The sequence below is a fragment of the Neolamprologus multifasciatus genome, chromosome 19 (genome assembly GCF_963576455.1).
Source record: "Neolamprologus multifasciatus chromosome 19, fNeoMul1.2, whole genome shotgun sequence".
In the NCBI taxonomy this organism is placed as follows: domain Eukaryota; kingdom Metazoa; phylum Chordata; class Actinopteri; order Cichliformes; family Cichlidae; genus Neolamprologus; species Neolamprologus multifasciatus.
The window spans coordinates 1558769-1583758 of NC_140457.1; the positions used below are offsets into that span (position 1 = coordinate 1558769).

The following is a 24990-nucleotide window of genomic DNA, read 5'->3' on the forward strand; positions in this document are numbered from 1 at the left end:
GTCTCCGCCAATCAGAGTGCGAGTTACTAAACCGCTGTCGAATCACAGGCAAGCGTGTTAGAGGAAACAAACATGGCGGCTCGCAGAGGCGGTTGGCTGCGGGAAGGTTGTTTGTAAAGTGAAAAGTGCTCCGAGATGCTGAGCCGGACGATAAAGCAGGTCAGTGACGGCAGCGTCTGTGCTGCGCAGCGGCTCACCGACACACGAAGTCTTCATCAGACAGACGACGAATCATCTTCATCAGACAGCTCGCAGTGACGCGTTAGCAGCAACTAAAACGCGTACAGGTAGCATGAAGGCACAGCTGAGAATAGCGGCGGTTTCATATTGAGATATGCAACATGTTTATAACGAATGAAGCCCATTTGTGCCGCTTTTTAATGACGTCTTTATTTCATGAGAAAGCTGCTGGAACAGAGAGGTGGTCAGCGAGCATCATGTTGACGGAGAAGCGCAGAGCTCACAGACAGCAGTGGGGGTCAGAGCACATTTGTGAAGTGAAGGCATGCTGTGGTGTGTGGTTTGGAGACGAAGGCAATGACAAAAAGACAGCTGAAGATGTTTAGATGTTCACTGGGAGTGAGCAGGATGGCGAAGATTAGATGTGAGTCCATCAGAGGTCAGAGTTAGAGGGGAGAGGCTGAGAGGGTTTGGACATCTGTCGAGGAGGGAGAGGATATCTTGGAGCTGCAGGCAGGAGGAAAAGCGGAAAACCTCAGACGATGATGGATGTCGTGAAGGACATTTTCAATTCAACTTTATTTGTACAGCAGAAAATCACAACAACAGTTGCCTCGAGCTGCTTTATACTGTAAGGTCGAGACCATACAGTAATACAGAGGAAACAGAAAACCCAACAGTCACACGACACCTGTGAGCAAGCGCTCACCTCCGGCATCTCCAAGCTTAGGGAGGGGCAGCCGTCTGCTGTGACTGGTTGGGGTGAGAGAGCCAGAGGTTATTAATAACTAATGGTTAAATTCAGTGAGGTGTAAAAACACATGGTGAGTGAAAAAGCAGAAGAAGAGGAAACACTGACAGACTCTAATTTGTTCATGTAAATGGAGAGTCTGGAGTTCCACAGGGTTCAGTGCTGGGACCAGTTCTGTTTACATTATACATGCTTCCCTTAGGCAGCAGCATTAGCATAGATTCTCACTGTTATGCATATTTCTCCTATATATCGACTGCAATATATAAGAAACACGGGAGTCCCCGTCCATCTGTCCCCCACAGAACAGCAGCCTGCTGTGTCTGCACTGTGTTCTGTCTGCTGCTGTGCAGTCCTGTGTTGATTCTTTTTGCTGCTTCACTGTCGTGGTTAAAAAAGCTTCTTTTCTTTGTGATACTGTAATGTTATTAATAAAATGCACGAGTTTGATTCCAGCTCTGCCGTTTCATCGTCGTTCTTCAGGTGTCTTTAGCGCTGCGGGAGGGACGAATCTCTCCGACAGAGCTCTGCAGAAAATGCCTGAATCGCATCAGGAAAACGCAGCACCTGAACGCTTACATCACGGTGACAGAGGAGCGTGCTCTGGAGCAGGCTCAGCAGGCAGAACGCCGACTGCAGCGAGGTGAGGACAGCTCGAGCCGGGCTCGATTTGGTTCTGTGTGACTCGGGTGTCACTGCTTGATCTCTTCTACCTTCAGGTGTGCCCAAAGGTCCTCTGGATGGAATCCCGTTTGCTGTCAAGGATAATTTCTGCACGGAGAACATCAGGACCACATGTGCCTCCAGGATGCTTAAAGGTCTGTGTGAAGTGGGCTAATAAAAACAACTTGTTTTTCACTCCATTGCAGCCCCGTACTTATACATCCTGCTTTTTCTGCAGACTACACTCCTCCTTATAACGCCACAGTGGTCCAGAAACTCCTCGACCAGGGGGCAGTTTTAATGGGGAAGACCAACATGGATGAGTTTGCAATGGGGTAACTGAGTTTTTGCAGCATTTTTGATTAAAGTAGAAGAGACGTCAGGACTGAACATTTAAGTGTTGTTAAAATCTGCAACCAAATCCGTTCACACCTGCATCAAGTGTTGCAGTCCAAGCGCAGAGTCAGACTAACGGTCGTCTGTGCGATGGATGGACCACAGTGTGAACAAACTGCAGCAGTTTAATGTTTCTGATGTAGAGGAACAGTAAACTGGATCTTTGATCTGGAGGAAACGTGACAAAGTGCATTCTGGGTAAACTTTGCAGGCTCAGCGTGTGAGATAAGTGGCTGCTCAGAACAAGTTAGAGCAGATGAAAGGTGACCTTTGTGCCGACATGTGATGCCTCCTCACTCATTTTCTAGTCATTGTGGATCCTTCTGTCCTGTCGGTCTGTATTGTTGAGCTGTTTGCATCATCAGATTATGAAAAATGATGGTTATGGTGGGAAAATCTTCATATCCAACACTAAACTACATACCAGGAAAATTACTGTGAGTCATGAAGCCTGAATGACTGCAAGGCGCCGTGCGTTGTCATGCATGTTGCCCCGCTGGTGTTGTTCAGGTGATGTTCATCCTGGTTCCATCTAAGTTATACTTGCAAACGCCGTCTTTGTGCGGCGCTCACTCACAGCGTTCTTGTGTGACGAGGAATCAAAAGATAAATTCACTGAACAAACAAAGGTTACAAAAAGATTTCTGTGATTCTGCAGCTGCAGTTTTCCTCATACGGATCCGTTTGTTTTCCTCGCAGTGCGGGCAGTACTGATGGTGCTTTCGGCGCCGTAAAGAACCCCTGGGGTTACGCAGCGCCCTACAGAGAGCGGACGAAGGCAGACCCCGACTCGGACTGGGTCGTCACCGGAGGCAGTTCAGGTGGAAGCGCCGCAGCTGTGGCCTCGCTCACCAGCTACCTGTGAGGAGACGCGTTCACGCTCTCGTCTTCAGTAAGACCGTCAGGGTCTCCGTGTTTACATGTGATGCTCTTCTTGGCAGAGCTTTGGGGTCAGACACGGGCGGATCCACACGAAACCCCGGGTCGTTGTGTGGCGTCGTGGCCCTGAAGCCCACGTATGGTCTGCTGTCCAGACACGGTCTCATCCCCCTCGTTAACTCCATGGACGTCCCGGGCATAATGACGCGCAGCGTGAACGACGCGGCCGTCGTCTTAGGTGAGAATCCTCAGGTGACCTTGGACATCAACACGCAGCAGCTCTGAATAAGAACGTCTGCCTAAAGGAAACTGCAGCCGTCTCATATCGCAGCACAGCAGCCAAACGACTCACCTGATCATGTCGTGTCGTGCAGGTATCCTCCAAGGCCTCGACGTCAGAGATTCAACAACAGTTCCCGCCCCGTCATCACTAACAGAGCTTCCTGAAGACTTTGATGTTAGGAACATCTGTGTGGGCATCCCTAAGGTGACACTACAAACTACCTCAGCATTACACGCCAACATGTTACTTTATTGAGGTCAGCACTGAGATGATTGATGATTGCAAAGGCAGGTAGATGAAAGTCGAGCGTGAACGACATGTTGAGCCGTTGTTCGTCTCTCCTGTGCTGCCCGTCAGGAGTATCACGCCCCGGGCCTCTCCGAGGAGACTCTGGCCCAGTGGAGCAGCGTGGCCGACTTGTTTGAGGAAGCCGGAGCGCGGGTGGAGCGAGTGTCGCTCCCCCATACGCAGTACTCCATCGTGTGCTACCACGTCCTGTGCCACGCCGAGGTGGCGTCCAACATGGCCCGGTTTGACGGCCTGGAATACGGTAATGAATGGTGCTGTGGTGTGTGGGTTTGGCGCTTCTTATAGTGGGTGTGATGAAGTGCGACTCTGCCAGCAGGCCACCGCAGCCAGACGGACAGCTCGACGGAGGTCATGTACGCCTCGAGCAGACACGAGGGCTTCAACGACGTCGTCAGAGGGAGGATTCTGTCCGGGAACTACTTCCTGCTAAAACGGTGAGACTGAGCCGCCGTGTTTCCGAGCCACGGAGGGATCCTGTGATCCTCTCCACCTCTTGTTTCCTAAAGAATAATTACGTCTTTTTATTTTCCCGCAGGAACTACCAGCACTACTTTGTGAAGGCTCAGAAAGTTCGCCGGCTCATCACGAATGACTTCCAGCACGTGTTCAGCTCTGGTGTCGACGTGCTGCTGACGCCCACCACGCTGACGGATGCGGCTCGTTACCGCGACTTCACTCAGGAAGATAACCGAACGCGCAGCGCACAGGAAGACGTCTTCACGCAGCCCGCCAACATGGCAGGTAGGCACTGAAGCTGCACGCAGAGGAAGTGTGGGAGGAGCATTTAAATATGCACACCCACAGCTGTGACTGAGGAGCTTAAGAAGCTGCTTCTCGTTTCCCTCCTGCTCATGAAGTGAGATGAGCGGCGCTCTGTTTCCTCACCTCTCTCTCTCTGCACTCCAGGTCTCCCTGCAGTCTCTGTGCCGACGGCTTTGTCGAGACGGGGCCTTCCCATTGGCCTGCAGCTCATAGCTCCCGCTCTCCAAGACCGGAAGCTGCTGAGCGTGGCCCAGTGGGTCGAGCAGAGGGTTGGTTTCCCCTCCATCAGTGACTTTGAGGACTCGGGGATGACGAGACGGGAGCTGCGTGAGGAGCTTGAAGCTTCTCCGTTACCTTGACCGTCACAGCTGATTTTATTGTCGTGCTAATAAACACAAGCATTTGTTCTAAGGTCTGTTTTTACTCCTCAGCCTTTCAGGACATTCGTAGGATCCACAGGGACTCAGTTTAAACAGCTTGGATCTCGTATCTGTATGAGCGGCTGCCTAATATGGCCATGTCTGGTACCTCAAGCCCCTCCCACCTGCTCTTTATATATTTATATCTTCTATAGCCAATCAGAGGAAAGTTGGCTAACAACCACACGAGAGTAAAAATAGAGAAGCAATATCTAACTTTAAGAAACAACGGTTGCCCAACATGTTGCAAGAAGCTCTGGTGACCAAATGGTTACCCAGAGGCTGAGCGAGCAGCGCCGCGAGGCTTTGTTCACACAGCGAGCGTCTCCACACACGTTGCCCAGTTTGGACCTTCTGCAGTCACTCAGTGAAGGTTTTCACATCATTTCCATCTAATTTATAAACAGGCAGATTCAAATATACTCACAACTCATTTGTGATGAGTCTCTTTGCCAAAGAGCACTGAAGCCAACTGGTCACTAACTGGTTTCTTCTGGTTTCCTGTTTAACAGCGAGGTTGTAGAACATTGTGTCACATTGCAGTCCTGGAGCAACTACATCAACTACTCCCACGACCCTTTAGTCTGAAGGCAGAGAGACAAAAGCCAGAGATTAATCATAACTAACACAAACACAGAGTGACGAGGAAAAGCTCAATGCATCATGGGAATCCTCCCGCAGCATAACTACGGGAGGATTCAGGGTCACCTGGTCCAGCCCTAACTATATGCTTTAGCAAAAAGGAAAGTTTGAAGCCTAATCTTGAAAGTAGAGATAGTGTCTGTCTCCTGAATCCAAACTGGAAGCTGGTTCCACAGAAGAGGGGCCTGAAAACTGAAGGCTCTGCCTCCCATTCTACTTTTAAATACTCTAGGAACAACAAGTAGGCCTGCAGAGCGAGAGCGAAGTGCTCTAATAGGGTGATATGGTACTACAAGGTCATTAAGATAAGATGGGGCCTGATTATTTAAGACCTTGTATGTGAGGAGCAGGATTTTGAATTCTGGATTTAACAGGAAGCCAAAACAGGAGAAATCTGCTCTCTTTCTAGTCCCTGTCAGGACTGTCGGGAGTTTTTTGGGACATCCTGATAATAATGATTCATAATGGTTCAGTGTAGCAGTGAGAGAAGTGCGTGCAGGCTGTAAGTCTATCGCAGTGATGCCACAGATCTCAGACGGCGGTTGTCTCTGATGTAACTGTGGCATCAAACTGTGGCTGGTCTTAAAGGGAGGAGCCAACGTCAGTACAAACAGGAAGAAGGAAAATAATGAACAAAGATTTAATAATCAGCCTAGTATGCATGCATGTACTGATCAATGCTCCTCGGGCTCTTTGTGCATCACAAGTGACCGTCTCAGAATTACTTAGAGTTTGAACTCAAATGCTGGAATAAACCCAGAGTGAAACCTGTCCCGTCAGGACCTTAACATCCCTCGTCTTCTTCACCTGATCCTGACCAGTTTTCCAGGAGTTCTTTGTTGATTGTTAGACATAATGAATCCAGACACTGTAATTCTACATCAGTGCACTTCTATTACATCCAGGTCTGGTTGTTTTCTACCTTAGATGTGCGATGAGTTATGTTACTTTTAGTGTTTCTGAGAATAAATAGCAGTTCACACGTTTATCTGATGACACTGCAACAAACACTGATAATATAATCCTCTATTGTCATGCCGATCTTCATCGTTGCCTTTATCGCAGCGTTATGCAAATGTGTGTGCATGTGGAGTTTCTGTGGGGAGATAAGGTTTCATGAAGCTTGTGTATCAGCTGACAGAAGCAGCAGCACTTTGACTCTGCGCTGGTTTAAAGGGGTTTACCTCAGCAGGCCACAATAAGACAATTAAGAAAAGGATCACGAGTCCTGTTTGAGGTTTTGGCCTCTGTTCACTAACAGGGTCCTGATCTTTAAAGCAGTCTTTATAAGGCCGGACAGATCTGGGCTCTGACTGCGCTCACAGTGTACGCTGTCAGGTTTATTTATATAACACTCGTCATTACATGAAAACTCGATGTGCTTATTGCAGCTCGAGGATCTGTGAGGTCAGGGAGGAAGCATTTGAAAGGTAATTTAATTATAAGATCATTAAAATGTCAAACTGTTCATCAAACAAGCTCTGTGATACATGAAAACTCAAACACTTCAAGTTGCAGTTATGAAACAATATTTCAGACGGTCACATGTTCTTGAGAACATCGAGACGATGCGTCCCCGTTTTCCTTACTTCAGATTAATATTCATTTTTACCTGAATTGTCTCATTTTGTCTTATCTGATCACGTAAGTTAGGAAAAATTCAAAATTCAAATTTTATTTGTCACATACACAGTACGGTATGCAGTGAAATGCTTAGACAACTGCTCGTGACCTAAAGAAAAAACGAAAAGGCTATGAATAAGATAGGAAATAAATATGAAAATTAAAGAGGGTAAATTTAACTAGGAAGGAATCAAATCAAATCAAATATAAAAATTAAGTTAAAAATGAGATAACTGTACAACACAAATTAGAGCTTATCAGCTCATGCTTTCATTTTTACGCAAAACCCGACTCGTCGGCTCTTTGAGACGTTCTTTATGTCATTAGAAGTCAGATATGTGAAGTTTCATATTTGTTGTCAGGAGGTTAAAACGGATTCCCAACTAAATACAAGCTGAGAACATTTGGAGATTTTTGCAAAGCAAAAATAGCAAATTGTTATTAAAAATATTAGCAAATCTGGAGATTTTTGTAATTTTTGCAGCATTTTGAGCCCTCGTGACTTCATAAACATGAGTACAAATATCCACGTGAACTTTCAGGAGTGCAAAACACATTTAAGCTCAATGAGTCTGAAGCCTGAACCTGTTCATCGTCCTGCTGTGGCTGCCTCGGACAGCTGCACCCAGCAACATGTTGATCGTGTTGGAGCTTTTTGTTCTTTATTTTTATTATTTTGAAATTTGTAAAAGTTTGTTGCTGGTTTACTTATATTTTGGGGATTATTTACACGTTTTATTTGTAGGTTATTATTTGTTTTAATGTTTTGTTTGTTTGGTGTTTACCTTGTTAAGTCATTAAGAGCTGTAGGGCCATGTTTCCTATAAATAAAGAGACTGGTATAGGACCAGCATGCACTGGGGGGGGGCTATTGCTTTTTTACCAGAGCAGGAGAAGCAGCAGGAAGTATCAAAAATTGATCTTGTTATTGCCAGACTGGATGAATAAACCATAAAAACGCAACTTTTACGTTTGACAGTGGACTTCTTTCGCCTGCGTACGAAATATGGTCCCAGTGGCTTGTTGACTTGTTGGATGTTTGGTTTGTCAAACAAAAGGAATCGTCTCTACAGATAGTATGAAGGTAAAAATCTGCCATTGTTTCTCACGTTGTCCGCTGCAGATGTGAGGATTTATTTGCCCGACTCTTTCCATCGCTCCTCATCTGATCCCGGTCTTCATTACAAAGTCGCCCACATGAGAAGGACGTGCAAGCGAAGAGCAGAGAAGTGGTTCTTATTGTGCTTGATAAAGCACGCGGGCGCCGGCCTGCAGCTGTCAGACTGAAAGCTGATGTGTAAAAGGCTTTGAAAGCTTTTTTTCACGCCACACAAACATTGTGTTTTCCTGGACTCGTGTCACATGTCAGGATGTAAACAACAGTCTGCTGCACTCTTCACAGCTCAGCCTCTGCTGTCACGAGCTGCTCGCTCTTCAGCTGAGAGACTCTTTCTGAATCCAAACATGTCTGTGACCAGGCTGGATCGTGAAGTCTCGTCTTTTTATTTTCTGATTCGTGTAGTTGCCTCCTCTGGTCACTGTTAGAGTCAGAGACACTAAATCAGTCTTCCTCTGTAGGAACCGCTTCAGACTTCAACTCGGTGCTGGTTTGGCCCAGGCTGTGTTTACCTCATCTGACCAGTGGTGATGTCACAATGGCGACATCCATCTTTGACAGTCTGTCAAAGGTTCTTCTTGCCTGTGATTTGTCCATTAGATCTGATTCCACATTCATGTCTCCCTGTGGGTCCAAAGCAGCAGCTCTGAAGTGCTGGAGATCGATGTCACTCCACCATCGCGCCGGTTTCCCAGCAGGACGCTCGCTTCACCCGACAGCTCTGAGGGGAAGTGAAACGAAAAGCTGATGTTGTTCTCGTGCGAAGGCCTGAGAACGCTTCCCATTAAGATGTCATCATCTGCTGCGAGACTTCACAGCATAACCTGAAATGTTTTCCTCTGTTAGTCCAGACTGAAATATGCCAACGTGTCGTCTTCATGAGTTTCAGAGACTGCGAGAAATCCTGACAGCACAGACACTTTCTGCATGATCAGCATCCTTTATTTAATGCAGATTTTCAACATGTTTACAAGAGCACGACTGGAAATGGAAAAAACCAACAACAATCCTCACTTCAGCCACTGCAGTGTTAATATACTGTAAACGTGTTATTCACACTGTGACAAACAGAAACGAGGTGAGTGAGAGGAAAAGCTGACGTTTATGCAGAGTAAGCAGTGAAGATGTGAGCAGAGTGCGTGGGCCTGCGAGGATGAAGCAGCCAGTCTCAAAATAATGCTGCGTTTCCTTTACCGTTTGAAACTGCTGCTGCTTTCTGCAGGTTTCCGCTTCCTCTGCAAAGATGTTCTGAAACATAACGGCCCCCAACTCCTGCTGTTCACCTGATGGATTAAAAATTTTTTTTAAAAAAGATGATAAACTTGTCTTGAAGCTCGTGTTTCAGCTGGTATCTGTGTCTGTGTGATGAAGCCCTGCAGTCTATGGATGCAGCCGCGTATCCAAGCTAGCTGAGGACTCAACTGTCCAAAAACATCCAACACAGCACGAGCCAAACTATCAGTGCTTCAACATGCAGGTTTAACACCGACTGCAGATGTCAGGGTAACTAGCTCCATCTTTTACATACAGTCTATGGTTTAACCAGTGTTAATGCATCCCAACCCAGTGTGCATACTGGGTTGAGCCCTGAGTTCTTTTATTTACCTGAAGGAGTCCTTAAAGCATAGGTGTCAAACTCTGGCCCGCGGGCCAAATTTGGCCCGCAGCCTAATTACATTTGGCCCGCGAAGCCATACCAAATTACAATTAGAGCTGGCCTACTGGTATTATACAGCTAATATATATATTGTTTAGTATTAAGCTTTGCTTGTTCCATATTCAGTTTTTCAGCAAAACGTGTTTGAGTCAATAAGAAAAGATTCATTCTTATATCTGGAGGAATAAATACATTTAAATAAATATTAACGTTAGCCCGTGACTTTGTTCCAGTTTTGAATTTTGGCCCACTGTGTATTGGAGTTTGACACCCCTGCCTTAAAGCAAATGTGTGATGCACACATTAAGGTTTTATGATTGTGTGAAAGAGAGGAAATGAAATGAGGATGTGAGAGGATGCATTTGCATGCGTTAATGCTTAAACCTCTGGGAATCTGAGATCACTGTAGTAAGTCCCTTTAGTACAACAGGAATACAAACAAATGTTTCATCTCGAGCGGTGAAATCAATTAAAATCATACATGCTGGTTTCTGTTGTCTTTGAACCTTATCTTCCATTTTTCTACAGGATGTGGTGACGGGCTCAAATCAGCCTCCTTGTCATGGTGCTGCATGCCCAGTTGTTTCCAAGAGTACAGTATGTTTTTAACGATGTGGTTCTACACATCAGAAAATTATTAAAATCATTGTTCTGCCTCTGCTGAAGTGTGACCGAGGCCGTTTCTGTTCCTCAGTTTGAAGGAATCTGCATGCTCTTAACTAATGAGGCATGAGCTTCAAACCGCACATAACAGTCAATACGATCCTTTAAGGTGATAAACATTACACCGAGCCGAGCTTCCTTTGTGCTGTTGCTTTGCACTGTTGCACTGAGCAAATGGGGTTAAAATATGCTGAAGACAACTGAAAACGTCAATGAAACCAGGTGGGAACATGCAAGACCAGAGCTCTGCTCTCTGCATGTAGCCCTGCTCAGGTACAACGAGCGGAGGGCAGCTCCACAGAAGAAGAAACCCAAAGACTATAAAAGACGAGAAAACATCATCACCCACTGGTTTCTGGGTTTTCATTTTAAACCTCCAACAACTGTGTGACCACGTTTGGATGGAGCGCCATCTTTACTCAAACAGCATGCATATTATTATTATTATTATTATCATCATTATTATCATCAGTGTTGGGAAGGTTACTTTTAAAATGTATTCCATTACAGATTACAGAATACATGCCCCAAAATGTATTCTGTAACGTATTCCGTTACTCAATGAGAGTAACGTATTCTGAATACTTTGGATTACTTAATATATTATCATGCTGTTTACAACTACATGAATGTGCTATTGCTGTGATTTATTACTGTTACTTTGCTAGCAGAGACAGAGAGAGGCGTTGAAAGGCTGCTCCAACAGAACTTATTGTTTCAGAGGAAAACACGAACACGGTGTACAGTCGAGTCTTAACAGCTTACTTACAGCTGGGCTCGTCAGGCTCTCTTCTTGGCTGCAGTGGTTATTATTATATTTACATGCTTCCAGCTCCCGTTTCTGCTCGATGACAGCTCGTACTTTTCCTTTTTCTCCCTCCCTCGCTCACAGACACATAACGTGTATGGCAGTCCATTCTCCCTGCAGCACGGACTACACTGCCCATGATGCTACATTCTTTAGAGCTATACCTGTAGCATTCTGCCTGTTAGCTTAGCACAACAACAACAGGTGCTCTCTCACCCAGGAAACACGCAGAGAGAGAGAGAGTCACCCTGTAACCATGGCAACCGTAACGCTGCCTGGAACAACAGAACGTAGCTGTCAAACAAAACCCAAACAGTCCTGACCCGCCACAATATGAAACAGGGAAGTACCGCCGTGTAATCCATTTATTTCAACAAAGTAACTGTATTCTAAATACCACCTTTTTAAACGGTAACTGTAACGGAATACAGTTACTCATATTTTGTATTTTAAATACATAATGGCGGTACATGTATTCCGTTACTCCCCAACACTGATTATTATTATTATTATTATGATGATGACGACCTCATAAAAAAGGTTCCAACAGCACAAACAGTCCAGAGGTCCACTGCAGGTCAAGCCTAGCAGACAGCTAGCAGCTACAGCTGCCTGTGTCACCAACCACAATCACAGAAGCCACGCCCCCAATAATGCAAACTTTAAACTTCAATATAATTTAAAAAAAGGTGAGTTATGAGTCATTCTCCACCTATACAGTTGTTAGGGGGGGGGGATTTTTTATAGAGACCAAACCTGGTTTTATAGCAAGATTTCTATCGATTGTGGGGAAATAAAGTTAACCTCAGAGAGATCCAAGGAAAAAACAACAACAACAAACTAAGAAAAACAGGATTCACCAACCAGACACTGACAGAATACAGATACTTTTAATGCACCGCCATCAGGTCAAGAGCAGGATGTAAGTGAGGGGAAGAGGAAACCAGCACGAGTCTCAAACATACACACAGTATTATTTCACTGGAGGTTACGTCATCCTCACAGACACACACACACGTCTTCATCACTTAGCATGCACGGATGTCATCTTCTTCTCACTCGGCCTGTTTGTGTTGTCATTTGGCACTTTATTCACCGCAGCCAAGTGTGAAGAGCATGTGTGCAGTATCAGCACAGACATGTGGAATTAGATTTATGAGAAAACTGGTTCAGAGTGCACGAAGCATGAAGTAAGCAGGGCCTTCAAAACTCACTCATTTTGTTACATTCAGCTGCTTATTAACACAAACGTCGAAACAGCCAATCACATTGCAGCATTCAGGCAAGGGGATATGGCAAAGAAGCCTTGCTGAAGGTCAAACAGAGCATCAGAATGAGGAACAAAGGGATCTGCTGGGATGTTTAGGCACCACGACCTCTGAAGTTCACAGAGAGTGAGACACTGCATGAGCAGCAGTTCTCTGTTGATGCCAGAGGTCAGAGGTCAAAATGGACAGACTGCTCTGAGTTGACAGGAAGGCAACAAGCTCAAATATCTACTCGGTATAACCACGGCCACAACAGGTGGAACCTTGGAGCAGATGGGTTGCAGCAGCAGAAGACCACACCAGGTGCTCCTCCTGTCGGCTAAGACCAGGAGCCCGAGGAAGATGGTTTGAAAGAAGTGAAAGAAGCATCAACCAAAACTTGGCTGATTGGGACACACACCCGTTTTCACACCTTGGTTTTGTGATTAAGTAGAAGATCAACGGGGGTCCAAATCTGGGACTCTTCACTATTTGACCCAAGAACTGAAGAAGTCCAGATGATTTTCTCTCCAAGCTCTTTAGACCCTGCGCCGTAACCTGACCGCTCAGCAGAAACGTCTTAGAGACGGTCCCCAGATCATCCAGAAACACAAGAAAGTGGCTTCATGGAGGAAAGATCCTGACCTGAAGTGAGCTGCACGAGGTAGTTTGTGTCACGTGATCAGACGCGAATGCAAATCCAGTGAAGAACCTATTGAAGAAAAGAGGTCACATAGAAACTGAGAAAAAAAAAAAGCATAGAAAAAAACAACATTTAAAAATAAAAACAGACACAATTACAGATTCATCCTGCTCGTGTGCACGTTATAAATAAGTGAGGGGAAGAGGAAACCAGCACGAGCTTCAAACATACACGGTATTATTTCACTGGCGGTTACGTCATCCTCAGTCACACACACTCATCTCTTCATCACTTAACATGCACATCATCTTCTTCTCACTCAGCCTGTTTGTGTGTCGTTCGGCACTTTATTCGCCGCAGCCAAGTGTGAAGAGCATGTGTGCAGTATCAGCTCTGCAAACACTGAACTGAGGATTGTTTCCATTTCCAGTCCGGCCCGCATTCAAAAAGATCGCTGTGTCTGTGCACGTGTTGTTTTTTGGAAGTTCGTTTACTGTCTCAAAACATGATGAGATACTTGAGTCTGCACGAACAAACCACTGCACTCTTCAGCCTTCACATGAGAACAGCAGCAGCTTCTCCGACCTCGGAGCTTCCAGGTGAAATCACAGCTGTGGTGGAGGGATCTCCGTATCCAGCATGTCAGCTATTATTGATGAGCAGCAGAGTCTGAGCTCGTGTTTTAGACGCAGACATGAATGTGGGATTAGATCTGACGGATACAACTGGTTCACGAAACATGAAGCAACCAAGGCCTTCAAAGCGCATTCAGCCGCCCATCCTCACACAGGGGCGTCCTTTGAAGGCGGCAGGTGGAGGAGGAAGGGCATCAGTTCTTCAGTCTCGGTCAATTACTTCTGTTTGTCTTGACCTCGCAGCCCTTTGTGTTCACAACATGGAGTCAGAGGGGTCATGTGGTTTCTGCTCGTCCACGGAACGGAGAATTTTTCACGTGTTTCAGATTTTTTTTTTTTTTAACTTGTTTTTCCCTCAAAGCAAACGAAAGTGATTTATTTTTCATCTTATTTTCAATGGGGGGGGGGGGGGGGGGTCTTCACCCAGCCCGTCTTCAAAAAGTAGTGACGTCACTACTTTTTGAAGACGGGCTGGTTTGTCTTTTTTATTTATTTATTTATTTATTTTTTAGACAAATGGGGGAAACGGGAAGTTATCATCTAACAGTATCCAGTGATCCGGCTGCAGAGCGTCAGTGAAGCTGGAGCTCAGCCTGCTGGGACGGTCTGTTGGCACGGAGTTTTCACAGCAGCCAGATTATGTCAGATACAGTCAGTAAAAGTGCTCCAGCAGCACAATCACGACCCACGGGTTCCGTTCAGCCGCTTGGATCAGCCAATTAAAAAAGAAAAAGAAACGTCAGCGTGTGTGACGGTGGATGCAGAAAGAGCGCAAAGAAATCCATGAAATTACAGCACAGAGGATTTAAAGACGTGGGGGGTTGTTTCCCCACTTTATTTATTATTTTTAAATAAAAACATCCATGAATTTTAGCTTTTAAGGCGACGTCCGTTACAAGCTGATAACGTGCGGGCAGAACTTCCGACAGAAACTCCGTTTTATGCTCATGTTTAACCTGTAAAAACAGGATTACACGTTCACCTTCACCTGGAACCAAACTTGGAGTCTGATACCCCCCCCCCCCCCCCCCCGCACCTGATCCAGATGTGATGTTCTGCTCTTGACTTCGCTTCACGTTTGAGGCTTCTGCACATTTTTCCTCTTATACGTCACGAAATCCAGGAAATTACACTTTTACAAAAACAAACAAAAACCCACCACAAATAAAACACTGGACTATATATTTATTTTACAATTTAAAGTTTAATTTCACAGGATTCACATGTCAAACATCAGATTTGCATCATTCTGAAAGTACAGAACTCATTACATACAGTCGTTGTGAATACACGTGTTTTCCGCAGGGTTCAATATTTCTGAATTATCATCGAGCATGTTCCGTTACTGGCGGGAGGATTGGTTGCGTTTCAGAGTTGATGAAGAGCAGGATGCGGAAAGTAGCAGGGCGCGCCCCGGGCCGCGTCGCGCTCGTTTCGCCCGCTCAACACAGTAAATAGTTAAGCTCTCTACTTTATGTGATTTCCTTTTTCTGCCTTTTATCAAACACTAACGTTGTGTCCCCTGCCGGCTTCCGAATGTCCAGCGCGGATCATCCGGACCAGCCGTGCAGGAGAACCGTGGACAGAAGCAGAGGAGCGACGAGCAGCGTGAAGGCGGCGGGACTCCCGCTGGCGCTCCCAGTCGGTTTGACAGTTGCATTCGCGTTCTGGGTGTGGGAGCCTCCGCTTCCGTCTGCCTCAGCCACCTGCAACACATGAGATAACCACATGAGTTTAACGAATAGACACTGCACCAGGACACAGGAGTCACTCTCATCATCACCGCCTTCAGCTCAAATTGAATTATTCACACACACACACACACACACACTCCCCCCCCCCCTTCAGGTTTAAATCAAAGTCTGTCAGAGAATCTTTCGTCTCCATTTCTGCCAAACACTGAACTAAATTCTGAGCTGAAGCTGCAGACAGCTGCTGCTCTGGCAGTTGTGCATTTAATTATGCGCACACAAGCTGCGCTAAGCGCGGCAGTTTGCGCCTCTTCTGTGTGGGAAAATGCGCAAAAAGATGTTTTAAACACGGGCTGAACTGACCTGGGAGGTGAGATGGAGAGCCAGCAGCAGGACTGCGACGAAGACGATGCTTAGCTTCTTCATGCTGATGTGATGGGAAACTGCTGCGCGCGGTGGAGGAAAGGCAATTGAAACAGGAGGCGCGCAGTCGCACCTTTTATAGCCCCCACCCAACCGACACTGAACTGCCTCCATCTGCTGCATTCAGGCGCTGTCGGAGATAGAGCTGCTCAAGGAGCAGAAGACAGCATAATATAATCTCAGTTTAATGAAAACAGTATTTTAAACACCCTGGGATCGTCTTTCACACCAAATCCCCCGAATAACTCAAGACAAAGTAGCACAATTATGGTTCTCAGTTGTTTTTGCTTTCCCCCGCCATTATAACTACATGTTTGTTCCGTGTGCTTTTTTGTTTGTTTTTGTTGTTTTTTTAAATAACCATCATTTTTTCCTCGTGCCACGTTAAGGGGACATCCTGCATCATTCTTTGTTTAGTCTTTTTTCCCCCTTTCAATCTAATGGGATCTTCCAAAACGTCAACATGCATGGTTTCACGTCTCAAATGAAAATTGAGGATGCCATTCGTGGTGAAGCAACGTACCAGACACTCTCAGAGATCTGTAAGATCTGTGAAGGGAAGCAGTCTTTGTTCTCGAGCCCACACATGCCCAACATTATAAGACTTCCAGAATAAAACTTTTAACCCCACAAAATTTGGATTTTTGTTCTACAGCTTCATTATCTTACCCCATTATTTCTCCATGAGCTCGAGAGCACCCCCAGTGGAAAAGGTCCACAAAGAACTCCCACAGAGTGGGAGTTCTTGGTTAGTCCACATTGTATATTCAGTCTACAGCTTATTCTGCATTGTGAGCATCATCGTCTGTAGCCTGCTCCATTGTAAAGCGCTTTGAGTGCTCAGATGAGTAGAAAAGCGCTATATAAGAACCATTTACCATTATACACTGGTAAAATAATAATAATTAAAGTAGCGTTCAAAGTTCATCAGATTCCAGTGGGGTATAAATCCTGCTGAATACCTGCACTGATGTGTCAAGAATGAAAGGATGCCAAGAAATTAAAATGAGTAGCCTGCAGAGGGCACATACAGACACCTGAAAATCAGAGTGAAAACACACGGAGGGACAATGTCAGTGGCCTCCGTCTGTAAAATCATTCCCGACTTGGAGGTTGTCTCACTTTTAGCCCTCTGGTGCACTTGTTGTTAATTTCATTAGCACCAAAGCAGCTTAAACTGATTAGCATCCTCCTCTGCTACTTGACAGCCCAGATCTATATCCCAGAAGTTTAACTTGATGCTCTGATCGGAAAATGCTTCTTTCATTTGTTTGTATTACCCTTTAATAAGCAGGGATATAGGTTTTGAATGTTTCCTTTAATTTTTCATCCAAGGCTTCGATTTAACTCACATAGATAAATGACGACCTCTAGTGGTCAGTCGCTGTCATTGCCGCTTCAGATTCTCCTACGACCCAGCGGGACTGTGTGCGTTTAAAGCTGGAGGGTGCTGAGGTGTCTCCGTGTATCACAGGCACCGCTCAGACCCAATGGTTTGGAGGTCAAGTTAGAGAGAAAAGGTAAAATGGTTGGTATCATCATCATCATCATCATCATCATCACCACCACCACCATGGTTGAAAACCAGGAAGTTGACAGTCCAGTTTCCAAACATGTCAGAGTACTGTGTGTGTGAGCCGCCCGGAAGCATTTTAAACACTTTGATTTCTAGTTGTTATTACTAATAGTTACTGGTAGTAGCCATTGTAGTATTATCCAGTTAAAATAAAGGTTACACAAATAACCTTTATTGTCATGAAAGAAAAACTGCATTTTTACGTTTAAATAAGGAAATACAGTCTTAGAGTATGTCTGCCCATTAGAGGGCGCCAGAGAGATGTGGCATTTTATAAGCTACAAAATCAAAGACGAGGAAATAAAAAGCAATAAAGGAGATTAGAGACAATAATACTGTAAATAAACACTGTTGTGACACGAGTCTCTCCACTTCTATTCTGAAGGACTCACAGCAGAAAAAGCGAGTGTGTTATTGTGTCAATAACGTACACACACACACACACACACACACACGGAGGTCCCTAAACTGCGTAAAATAACCCAACTACAAACCGCTGAGAGCTTAATGACTGTGTCGTCAGCTTACTGTAGACTTAGTCACAGGTGATAAATGTCTGAGGTCATTCCAAACAGACGCACATGCCATGAGAACAGCATGTGCAACAGAAGGCAACAGAAAAGGACCCAAGATAGAACCTTGTGGAACTCTAGATGCAGAAATTTAACTGAGAAATTCCTTTAAAATCACATTTACACCAACTTAAAGCCAAACTCTCAACTCTATGACAAAAAGTGTCCTGTAGGTTTCACACCACATTTATTTATCTACAAATCAACACACTGAACACATTGTGTCATTTCCAGCAGACTGAGCTGTCATGTATTAGTGAACTTTTTCACAACCAAAAATTAAGAAACTTTGGTCACAAAACACAGGCAGCACGGTGGCACGGTGGTTAACACTGTTGCCGCACAGCAAGAAGGTCCTGAGTTCAATTCCACCATCAGGTCTTTCTGTGTGGAGTTTGCATGTTCTCCCCGTGTTTGCGTGGGTTCCCTCCGGGTACTCCGGCTTCCTCCCACCGTCCAAAGACATGCAGCTTGTGGGGATAGGTTAGTTGGATAATCCAAATTGTCACTAGGTGTGAATGTGTGAGTGAATGTGAGCGCGAATGGTTGTCTGTCTCTGTGTGTTGGCCCTGCGACAGACTGGCGACCTGTCCAGGGTGTACCCCGCCTCTCGCCCTATGACAGCTGGGATAGGCTCCAGCGCCCCCCGCGACCCTGAAAAGGAGAAGCGGAAGCGAATGGATGGCCACAAACATCTGAATGTACAGAAACGCAAAAGCTTCAAGGAACCATTTTAAACAAGTACAGGAAGTAAACTCTCAAGTCTGTATCTGCACAGAGCCGTCGACATGCATGTTTGTACATTACAACCTTTTTTGTAAAAGAATTAACCAGAATAAATAAACGAATTAAACTTGCCATGTTTTTCTAAACTGGTTAAATAATTTAGTAGTAGTAAGTACGCCTGAGTATTTAGAGCAGTACAAACAAACGTTTGCTCGTGCCTGACTAGCAGCAAGCTCAGCCTAAAACAATCCACACTGTGTACTTTAGAGTTTTTGTTTAAAATGTCTGAACCGTCTCAGGTTCCAGTTTTTACAGGATGTAGTGACAGGCTGAACATGTTGCATCAGTGCAGCATGTTTAAAAAGGGAACTTTATGATCGTGTAGACAACAAATTACTCATCATGGCTGAGGTGCTGCTTCTCCTTTGTTCTTATTCTTGGTGAAATCGCTGCATCATCTACTGTACAGCGTCGATATAATCCTGACTGAGCGAGTCAGGCATCCTGCAAACCACCAGATTGCTAATTTTGCTAGCTAACCCCGTTTCTTCTTCAGAGTCATCACCATATATAAGGTCAAATACGAGTCCTGACAGTGCTGACCCTGTAACAGCTGGGACGGGCGCCAGCAACGCTGAATTAGACAAGGAAGGAAACGAACGGATGGAATTCCGAGTTTTCGTGTAATCTAGTGGAAGGAGCCACACCGGAGGGAAGAATCACGACACAGAGGTCATACTGTGTTCCCACTGCACCCCTTAGTGTCACCACAGTGGATCCTCTGCCATCATCTCATTGGATGCTCAGCATCAGAGATGATGGATAATCAGGTTGGCACAGTTGTTGGGTTGTCTTTGTTGTACTGCAGCATGTTGAACAATAATTAAAAGCTACACTTTCACCGAGTGTAGGCCCTCCGGCTCATCACTCCAAAGTGGGTCGACCCACCGGGAAAACCCCCAGTATGTCAGATTGCCGCCCTGCCTAGCATCCTCCTCTGCACAGTTTCCACTGGTGACCAACACCAGGTCTCTTTAACCCGACTGATCCAGCACGGAGATGTTATTATTGATGATCCACGTTTGATGTGAATGCCCGACTGCCTCAGTTAAGGTCAGAGGTCATGATTCAACTGTGGAAAAAGACTGTGGGAGAAGAAAGAAACCACTGCTGACCAAAAAGATCACAAAAGCTCATCTCACATCTGCTAACAAACATCTGGATGATACCTGAGACTTCAGTAAATATTCTGTGGACTGATGAGACAGAGGCTGAACCACTTCCTGTTAGATCTGCGTCAGACTCACAGCGTTTCATAAAGGGAACATCCCAGCAGCAGGCAGACACTGTGGTGGTGTGATGGTCTGGGATGCAGTGTGACTGAGGGAATTGTGCTCTCCACCAGGAAACCCTGAAGGAGGATGTCTGCCCATCAGCTGGTGTATATTCCTTTCACACAGGACTGGCAGGTTTTTTGTTTTAACAAAGAAAATCTGCATTAAAACAAAAACACCACGTTGTTTCTCCAACACTGTACATCGTGCAGATTTATTAGCAGGACTGATTTCTGATTTCCACAGCCTAACATCATCGCACCCTCATCATCTTATCTCCAGGTTTTTGAGGGAAATGCAACCTCAGATAAAGACCATTTACAAAATGCAGAAGCACCGTCTGAAACACTGAGTCTGCACCATCATCATCATCAGCTCAGAGAACCACTTTCAGCAGCAATAGCTTGAAGTACTGGTTTTCTGTGTTACTTTATAAGTCTCGCACATCATTCTGGAGGAAATTTTACTTCTGCTTTACATCATTGCTTCATTGAAGGTCGGTGGTTTGGGCTCGTGCAACCCAGGCGTCAGCTGCCGCCAACACTTTAGTACACAGGAGCTCACGGCCGCACCACTGCAGGGTGTCCACATCATCAGCTGAGTTTGGTTTGTCTTGAAACACGCGCTCTGCATTACGGGCAAACGCCTCCACTTCGTGTGAAAGGACAGATTTCTTTCTCTTCTCAGTTTTTACAGAGAAGAGAGACTTTTTTTTTTTAGAGAGAGGGGAAGTGCTGATTGGGCCGTGTCATGGAGGCATAATTAGCAAATTATCTTAAAAGTATTTCTTTGGCTCATGACTTCCTCGTTTACTTCATCTTGGGTTTGGTTATTTATTTTAAGTAACTGCTAAACTAACTGTTGGTTATGTTACTTACCAGATGATTTTTTGAATATTTATTCCCCCCTCGTGTATTGAACCGATGTGATCAGCCAACATTTAAGTTTCCTTTATTTCCTGTTCGGCTGCTGTCATTGTGTCGAGCAGTCAGTTTGGAGGCTTGAGTTCAGGGTCTGCTGTTGTTAGTTTACTTTGGATATTTCTACATGTTGGGGTAAATAAAACCCACTTTTCCCTAATCACCACTAACTCACACTCACACTGACCTTGAGGTGAATTTCCTGGGAGTTTTGAGAAAACTGTGAGCCTCTTGAACGTCTTCCACTCACGGATAATCTCTCACTGCAGAATGATGATCGTTGTTCTCATGAACAGACTGAGTGTTGGTCTCTAACATCACTGACGTTGTGTCAACACACCTAAATGTTGCAGATCTGCTAACTGGTCTGACAGAGGCGCTCACACCTGATGAGGATCAGTGAAGTGTGTGTTTGATTAGCAGCACCTGGCTCACAGTTACCCTCATAATGAAGCAGCAAGGCTGGACTTTGGCTTCATGTTTGTGGAATAATGGTGACACATCATGTAATGTGTTGTTCATTTGAAGCTGTATTTACTTAAGTGATCAAACCTTTAAACCACCACATATCAAATAATCAGCATCCTCACTCTGTTTTCAGCGCTGTGACTGAAACCTGCTTTACTTTTTCAGTTCATCCTCATTGGCTCTTACTTTCACCTGTGATCCACACCTGTCCATTATTCCCCAGCCACACTCCTGCATCCTGTCACAGTGCACACACTCCGTGTAGGGGAGACCGGGGATAGTTGTAACATTTTTGACATTTCTGTCTGTAAATTGGAGCTCTTTTAAGGTAGTGGATTCAAAATGTAATGCAAAGTATTTACATGTCTCAGCTATTAAATAGTGCAGCTATTTTCTCTGCAGCACAGTTACCCATTGCATGGCATGGTCTCAAACACAAAGAGTGAAATGTTACAATTAACCCCATAGTCTGGGTTAGTTGTAACATATCCTGGGGTGAAATGTAACACAATGAAATAAGGGTACTAACAAAACATTACCATGTAATCTTTGTTTATTCAACACATGAATGCACTTAGAGCCATTTATGTAGCTGTGTGTGTGTGTGTGTGTGTGTGTGTGTGTGTGTGTGTGTGTGTGTGTGTGTGTGTGTGTGTGTGTGACAGAATGCAGAAATCTAGCTTTTGAATTTTCTGCAACTGAATATTTCATTAATTTTGGTTGGTCTTCCTTGAGTTTGGCCTCATTGGCTCAGTGGGCATTATAACCTACAACTCTTGCACCAATTTTGAACATAACAATGAAGCTGAAAAAATGTAGTTGTTCACCAGCATTGCAATTGAATTACTTTTTTTCATGGCTGACCTTGGTGTGGTTTGCAAAGTGTTTCAGAAAGATGAGGAAATCTGTTTCTTGCACCCATCCTGATTTATTTCCATTACCAGTACTTCCTACTGGTCCATCTCTGACACAGTGGTCTGCATAATGTATGTGTGGGAACACAAACAGTGGAGGAATTGTGTTGCCAATGGCATTAACCGCATATACAAAAGCCACCAGTGAACCTCTCTCTGCTGATGTCGTTGCCCCAACTTGTTTAATATAAGTTAAAGTAATAGTGTGGTAAGTTGTAACATCTGCATTATTGTTACAACTGACCCAGACTCCTATAGCCATGAACTAGGGATGATCTGATATCGTCGTGTTGGTGTTGTTCCCAGATCATCATGAAAATGTTGTTCCAGGTTCAACATTGCAAGTGACCAATCACATTATTGTGACGTTATTCTTTTGCGCGCCAACCCATTCGTGCATTTATGAAATTCCAATGTTGCAAGGACAATATCAATTCTGCTTAGCGTTTATTAAAGGGTTAGGGTCCGTTGATCGGCGGACAAAGGCGGTTTCTCGCAGCTTAAGTACAGTTTTTTGTTTTACGCCGGTTTTTTTCCCGAAGTCGCAAAAGTATGACATCACAACATTCTGATTGGTCACTTGCAATGTTGATCCTGGAACAACCTTTAGTATGATGATCTGGGAACAACACCAACACGAGGATATCAGATCGTGCATGAACTAGCTAACATTACAGCTAAAACATTAGCACTAAAGACCTACACAGAATATATCCCCATAGACATACAAATAACACAATTTAAGTTTGATGAGTTTAACTGCAAAGCAGATAATGCTATTAGAAATTGAAATAAAGTAGAAAAACTTACTTTTTGGCATACAAATGACTTTTTTTTGTGTTAAATTGTCTGTGTTTGACAAAATGTGCTGATTTTTCACATGTGATAGCAGAACTGAATTGGGCATGCACAGGATGAGTCACATCATTTGAAACTTAGCCCTGATTGGAGAAATTGGAAGTGTTACAACTGACCCACGTTACAACTATCCCCGGTCTCCCTACTTTACTAGATAGTCTTCCTCAGTTTGTCAATCTTTCCTACTGTTTCCAGTTTTCACTTCCTTTTCATCTGTTTGTGTTTGAGCTTGTTTACTGATTCTGACTTCAGCTCCTCGTATTTTCCCTCTTCTTCCTCTGAGCGTCTCCCTCCAAGTTATCACAGATTCACTTTGCAAATATTATTTCATCTCTTGGATCTCTGAGCTCATTCTGAAAATGTAATATAAAGAAAGTTTACATTCCGCTCCACTTTTAAAAGTGATCGTGCTTTTAACACATCCAGGCCGAGTTACTGCAGTTTTGTGTCAGATGGGCCAAAACGCTCCTGGAGATGCGTCTACATGTGAGAATTCACTTCATAGTTTTCATACGGGTACTTTCAGCGAGTCTGCAAAGGTTAAACAAGCTGAACGTAAAAAAGCGATTCAGCTTTTGTGATGAGGTTGAAATTAAAAATAAGTTTTATTCAAGCGGGATGTTTGACCATCACACCTCTACTGTACAACCGACTGTTCAATGCAAAAGAATAAATGCGAGCAGCTGCGTAAATGTGCATGATTGCATATCTAGAGCAGAGCTTTAAAATAGCCGCTTTTCGATTCTATCAGCCGCACGTTTATTTACAGTCACCCGAAACCAGATTAAGCTGATAATCCGCCTGTGCGGCTGACACGGACACCAAACCTGATTATCAGTGTTCTCAGTTCACCTGCTCAACCTCTTCCAGCATCTATACTTCACCGTGACGCTCCACGGGGAAAAACAACAGCTCAGTCACGTCTTCTTACAATTTACAGTTTTATTCTTTTTATAAAATTCGAGAAATCTGCTCTAAAGTACAAAACTCGTTCGTGCACAATCACTTGAAACGGATCGTCTTCTCCACGGGTGCGTAAAGACAGCCAATCAGAGCGGCGCGCGCTCCTTTCAAAACATTTCCCATCGACGCTGAAAACGATTTCACGTCACAGAAAAGAAGAAAAAATACACTGAATCTGGAATAAAACTAAAGATGCGTCTCCAGTCCACGCGTGGCAGCTGTGCCGTGTCCGCTCGCTCAGGCGTGAAACAGAAGAGCCGCGAGCAGCAGCGGGGACAGCAGCAGCGTGGAGAGGGCGGGACCCCCGCAGCCACTCTTAGTGGGTTCACTGGTGGAGATGGAGGCGGTGGTGGAGGTGTTGGTGCTGGGGAGGGCGGTGCTGTTTGCTTTGGCCCTCTGAAACACACAAAAGCGAACTGCGATCACGGAGGGTCACGAGAAACTCCTGATCCCGTGAAAACTTTAAACACCACGCGAGCAAAATCTGCATTTTAATCATTTCATTAAAAAAACAGAATTTCCCCTCACGGTTACTTCTACCCTCAAATCTGCTGTAAGGAATCTTCCACTCGGGATTCTTTGCGCTCCCACGATAAATGTTACTCATTCCACATTTTAACACGTTGTTTTTTACTCATCAGGCCCCACGGGCACGAAAAACCCGCAGGTCTTTATTTCTGCCCAACTTTATTTCCACAGCACTAAACTCGGAGTTTGTGGAAGTTTGGAGTTTCTCCTTCAGCTCCTCAACATAAGCCTTAAAGCTCCTAATTTAATTAGGCGCAAACAAACTGCGTTACAAAGGTTTCCGCCGCATCTTTAAAATAAAGGTGCTGAAAGATGTTTTTATAAAAAAGATGCAAAGGTG

At 44.8% G+C, this 24990-nt stretch overlaps 2 protein-coding genes across 3 annotated transcripts in view; one reads left to right on the forward strand and one right to left on the reverse strand.

The window, feature by feature from the left end:
* LOC146495650 (uncharacterized) overlaps positions 1-24990 on the reverse strand; it is a 94234-nt gene that overhangs the window by 66608 nt on the left and 2636 nt on the right. Inside the window, exons 3-5 of one of the 2 annotated variants that reach the window (XM_085143101.1) lie at positions 21107-24518; positions 15732-15936; positions 14862-15383 (exon numbers count right to left, since the gene is read on the reverse strand). The exons of the other annotated variant lie outside the window; for it this stretch is intronic. The gene's annotated coding sequence lies outside the window, so the exon portion shown is untranslated. Of the gene's footprint in view, positions 1-14861; positions 15384-15731; positions 15937-21106; positions 24519-24990 lie in introns of those variants that run through there. 2 annotated transcript variants of the gene reach the window in all.
* qrsl1 (glutaminyl-tRNA amidotransferase subunit QRSL1) lies at positions 14-4634 on the forward strand. Its single transcript, XM_085143098.1, has 11 exons — positions 14-159; positions 1415-1574; positions 1651-1749; positions 1833-1929; positions 2690-2851; positions 2932-3107; positions 3244-3356; positions 3510-3702; positions 3778-3895; positions 3997-4202; positions 4368-4634. Exons 1-11 carry the CDS (start codon positions 136-138, stop codon positions 4580-4582), a joined length of 1563 nt encoding a protein of 520 aa, XP_084999224.1. The 5' UTR covers positions 14-135; the 3' UTR covers positions 4583-4634.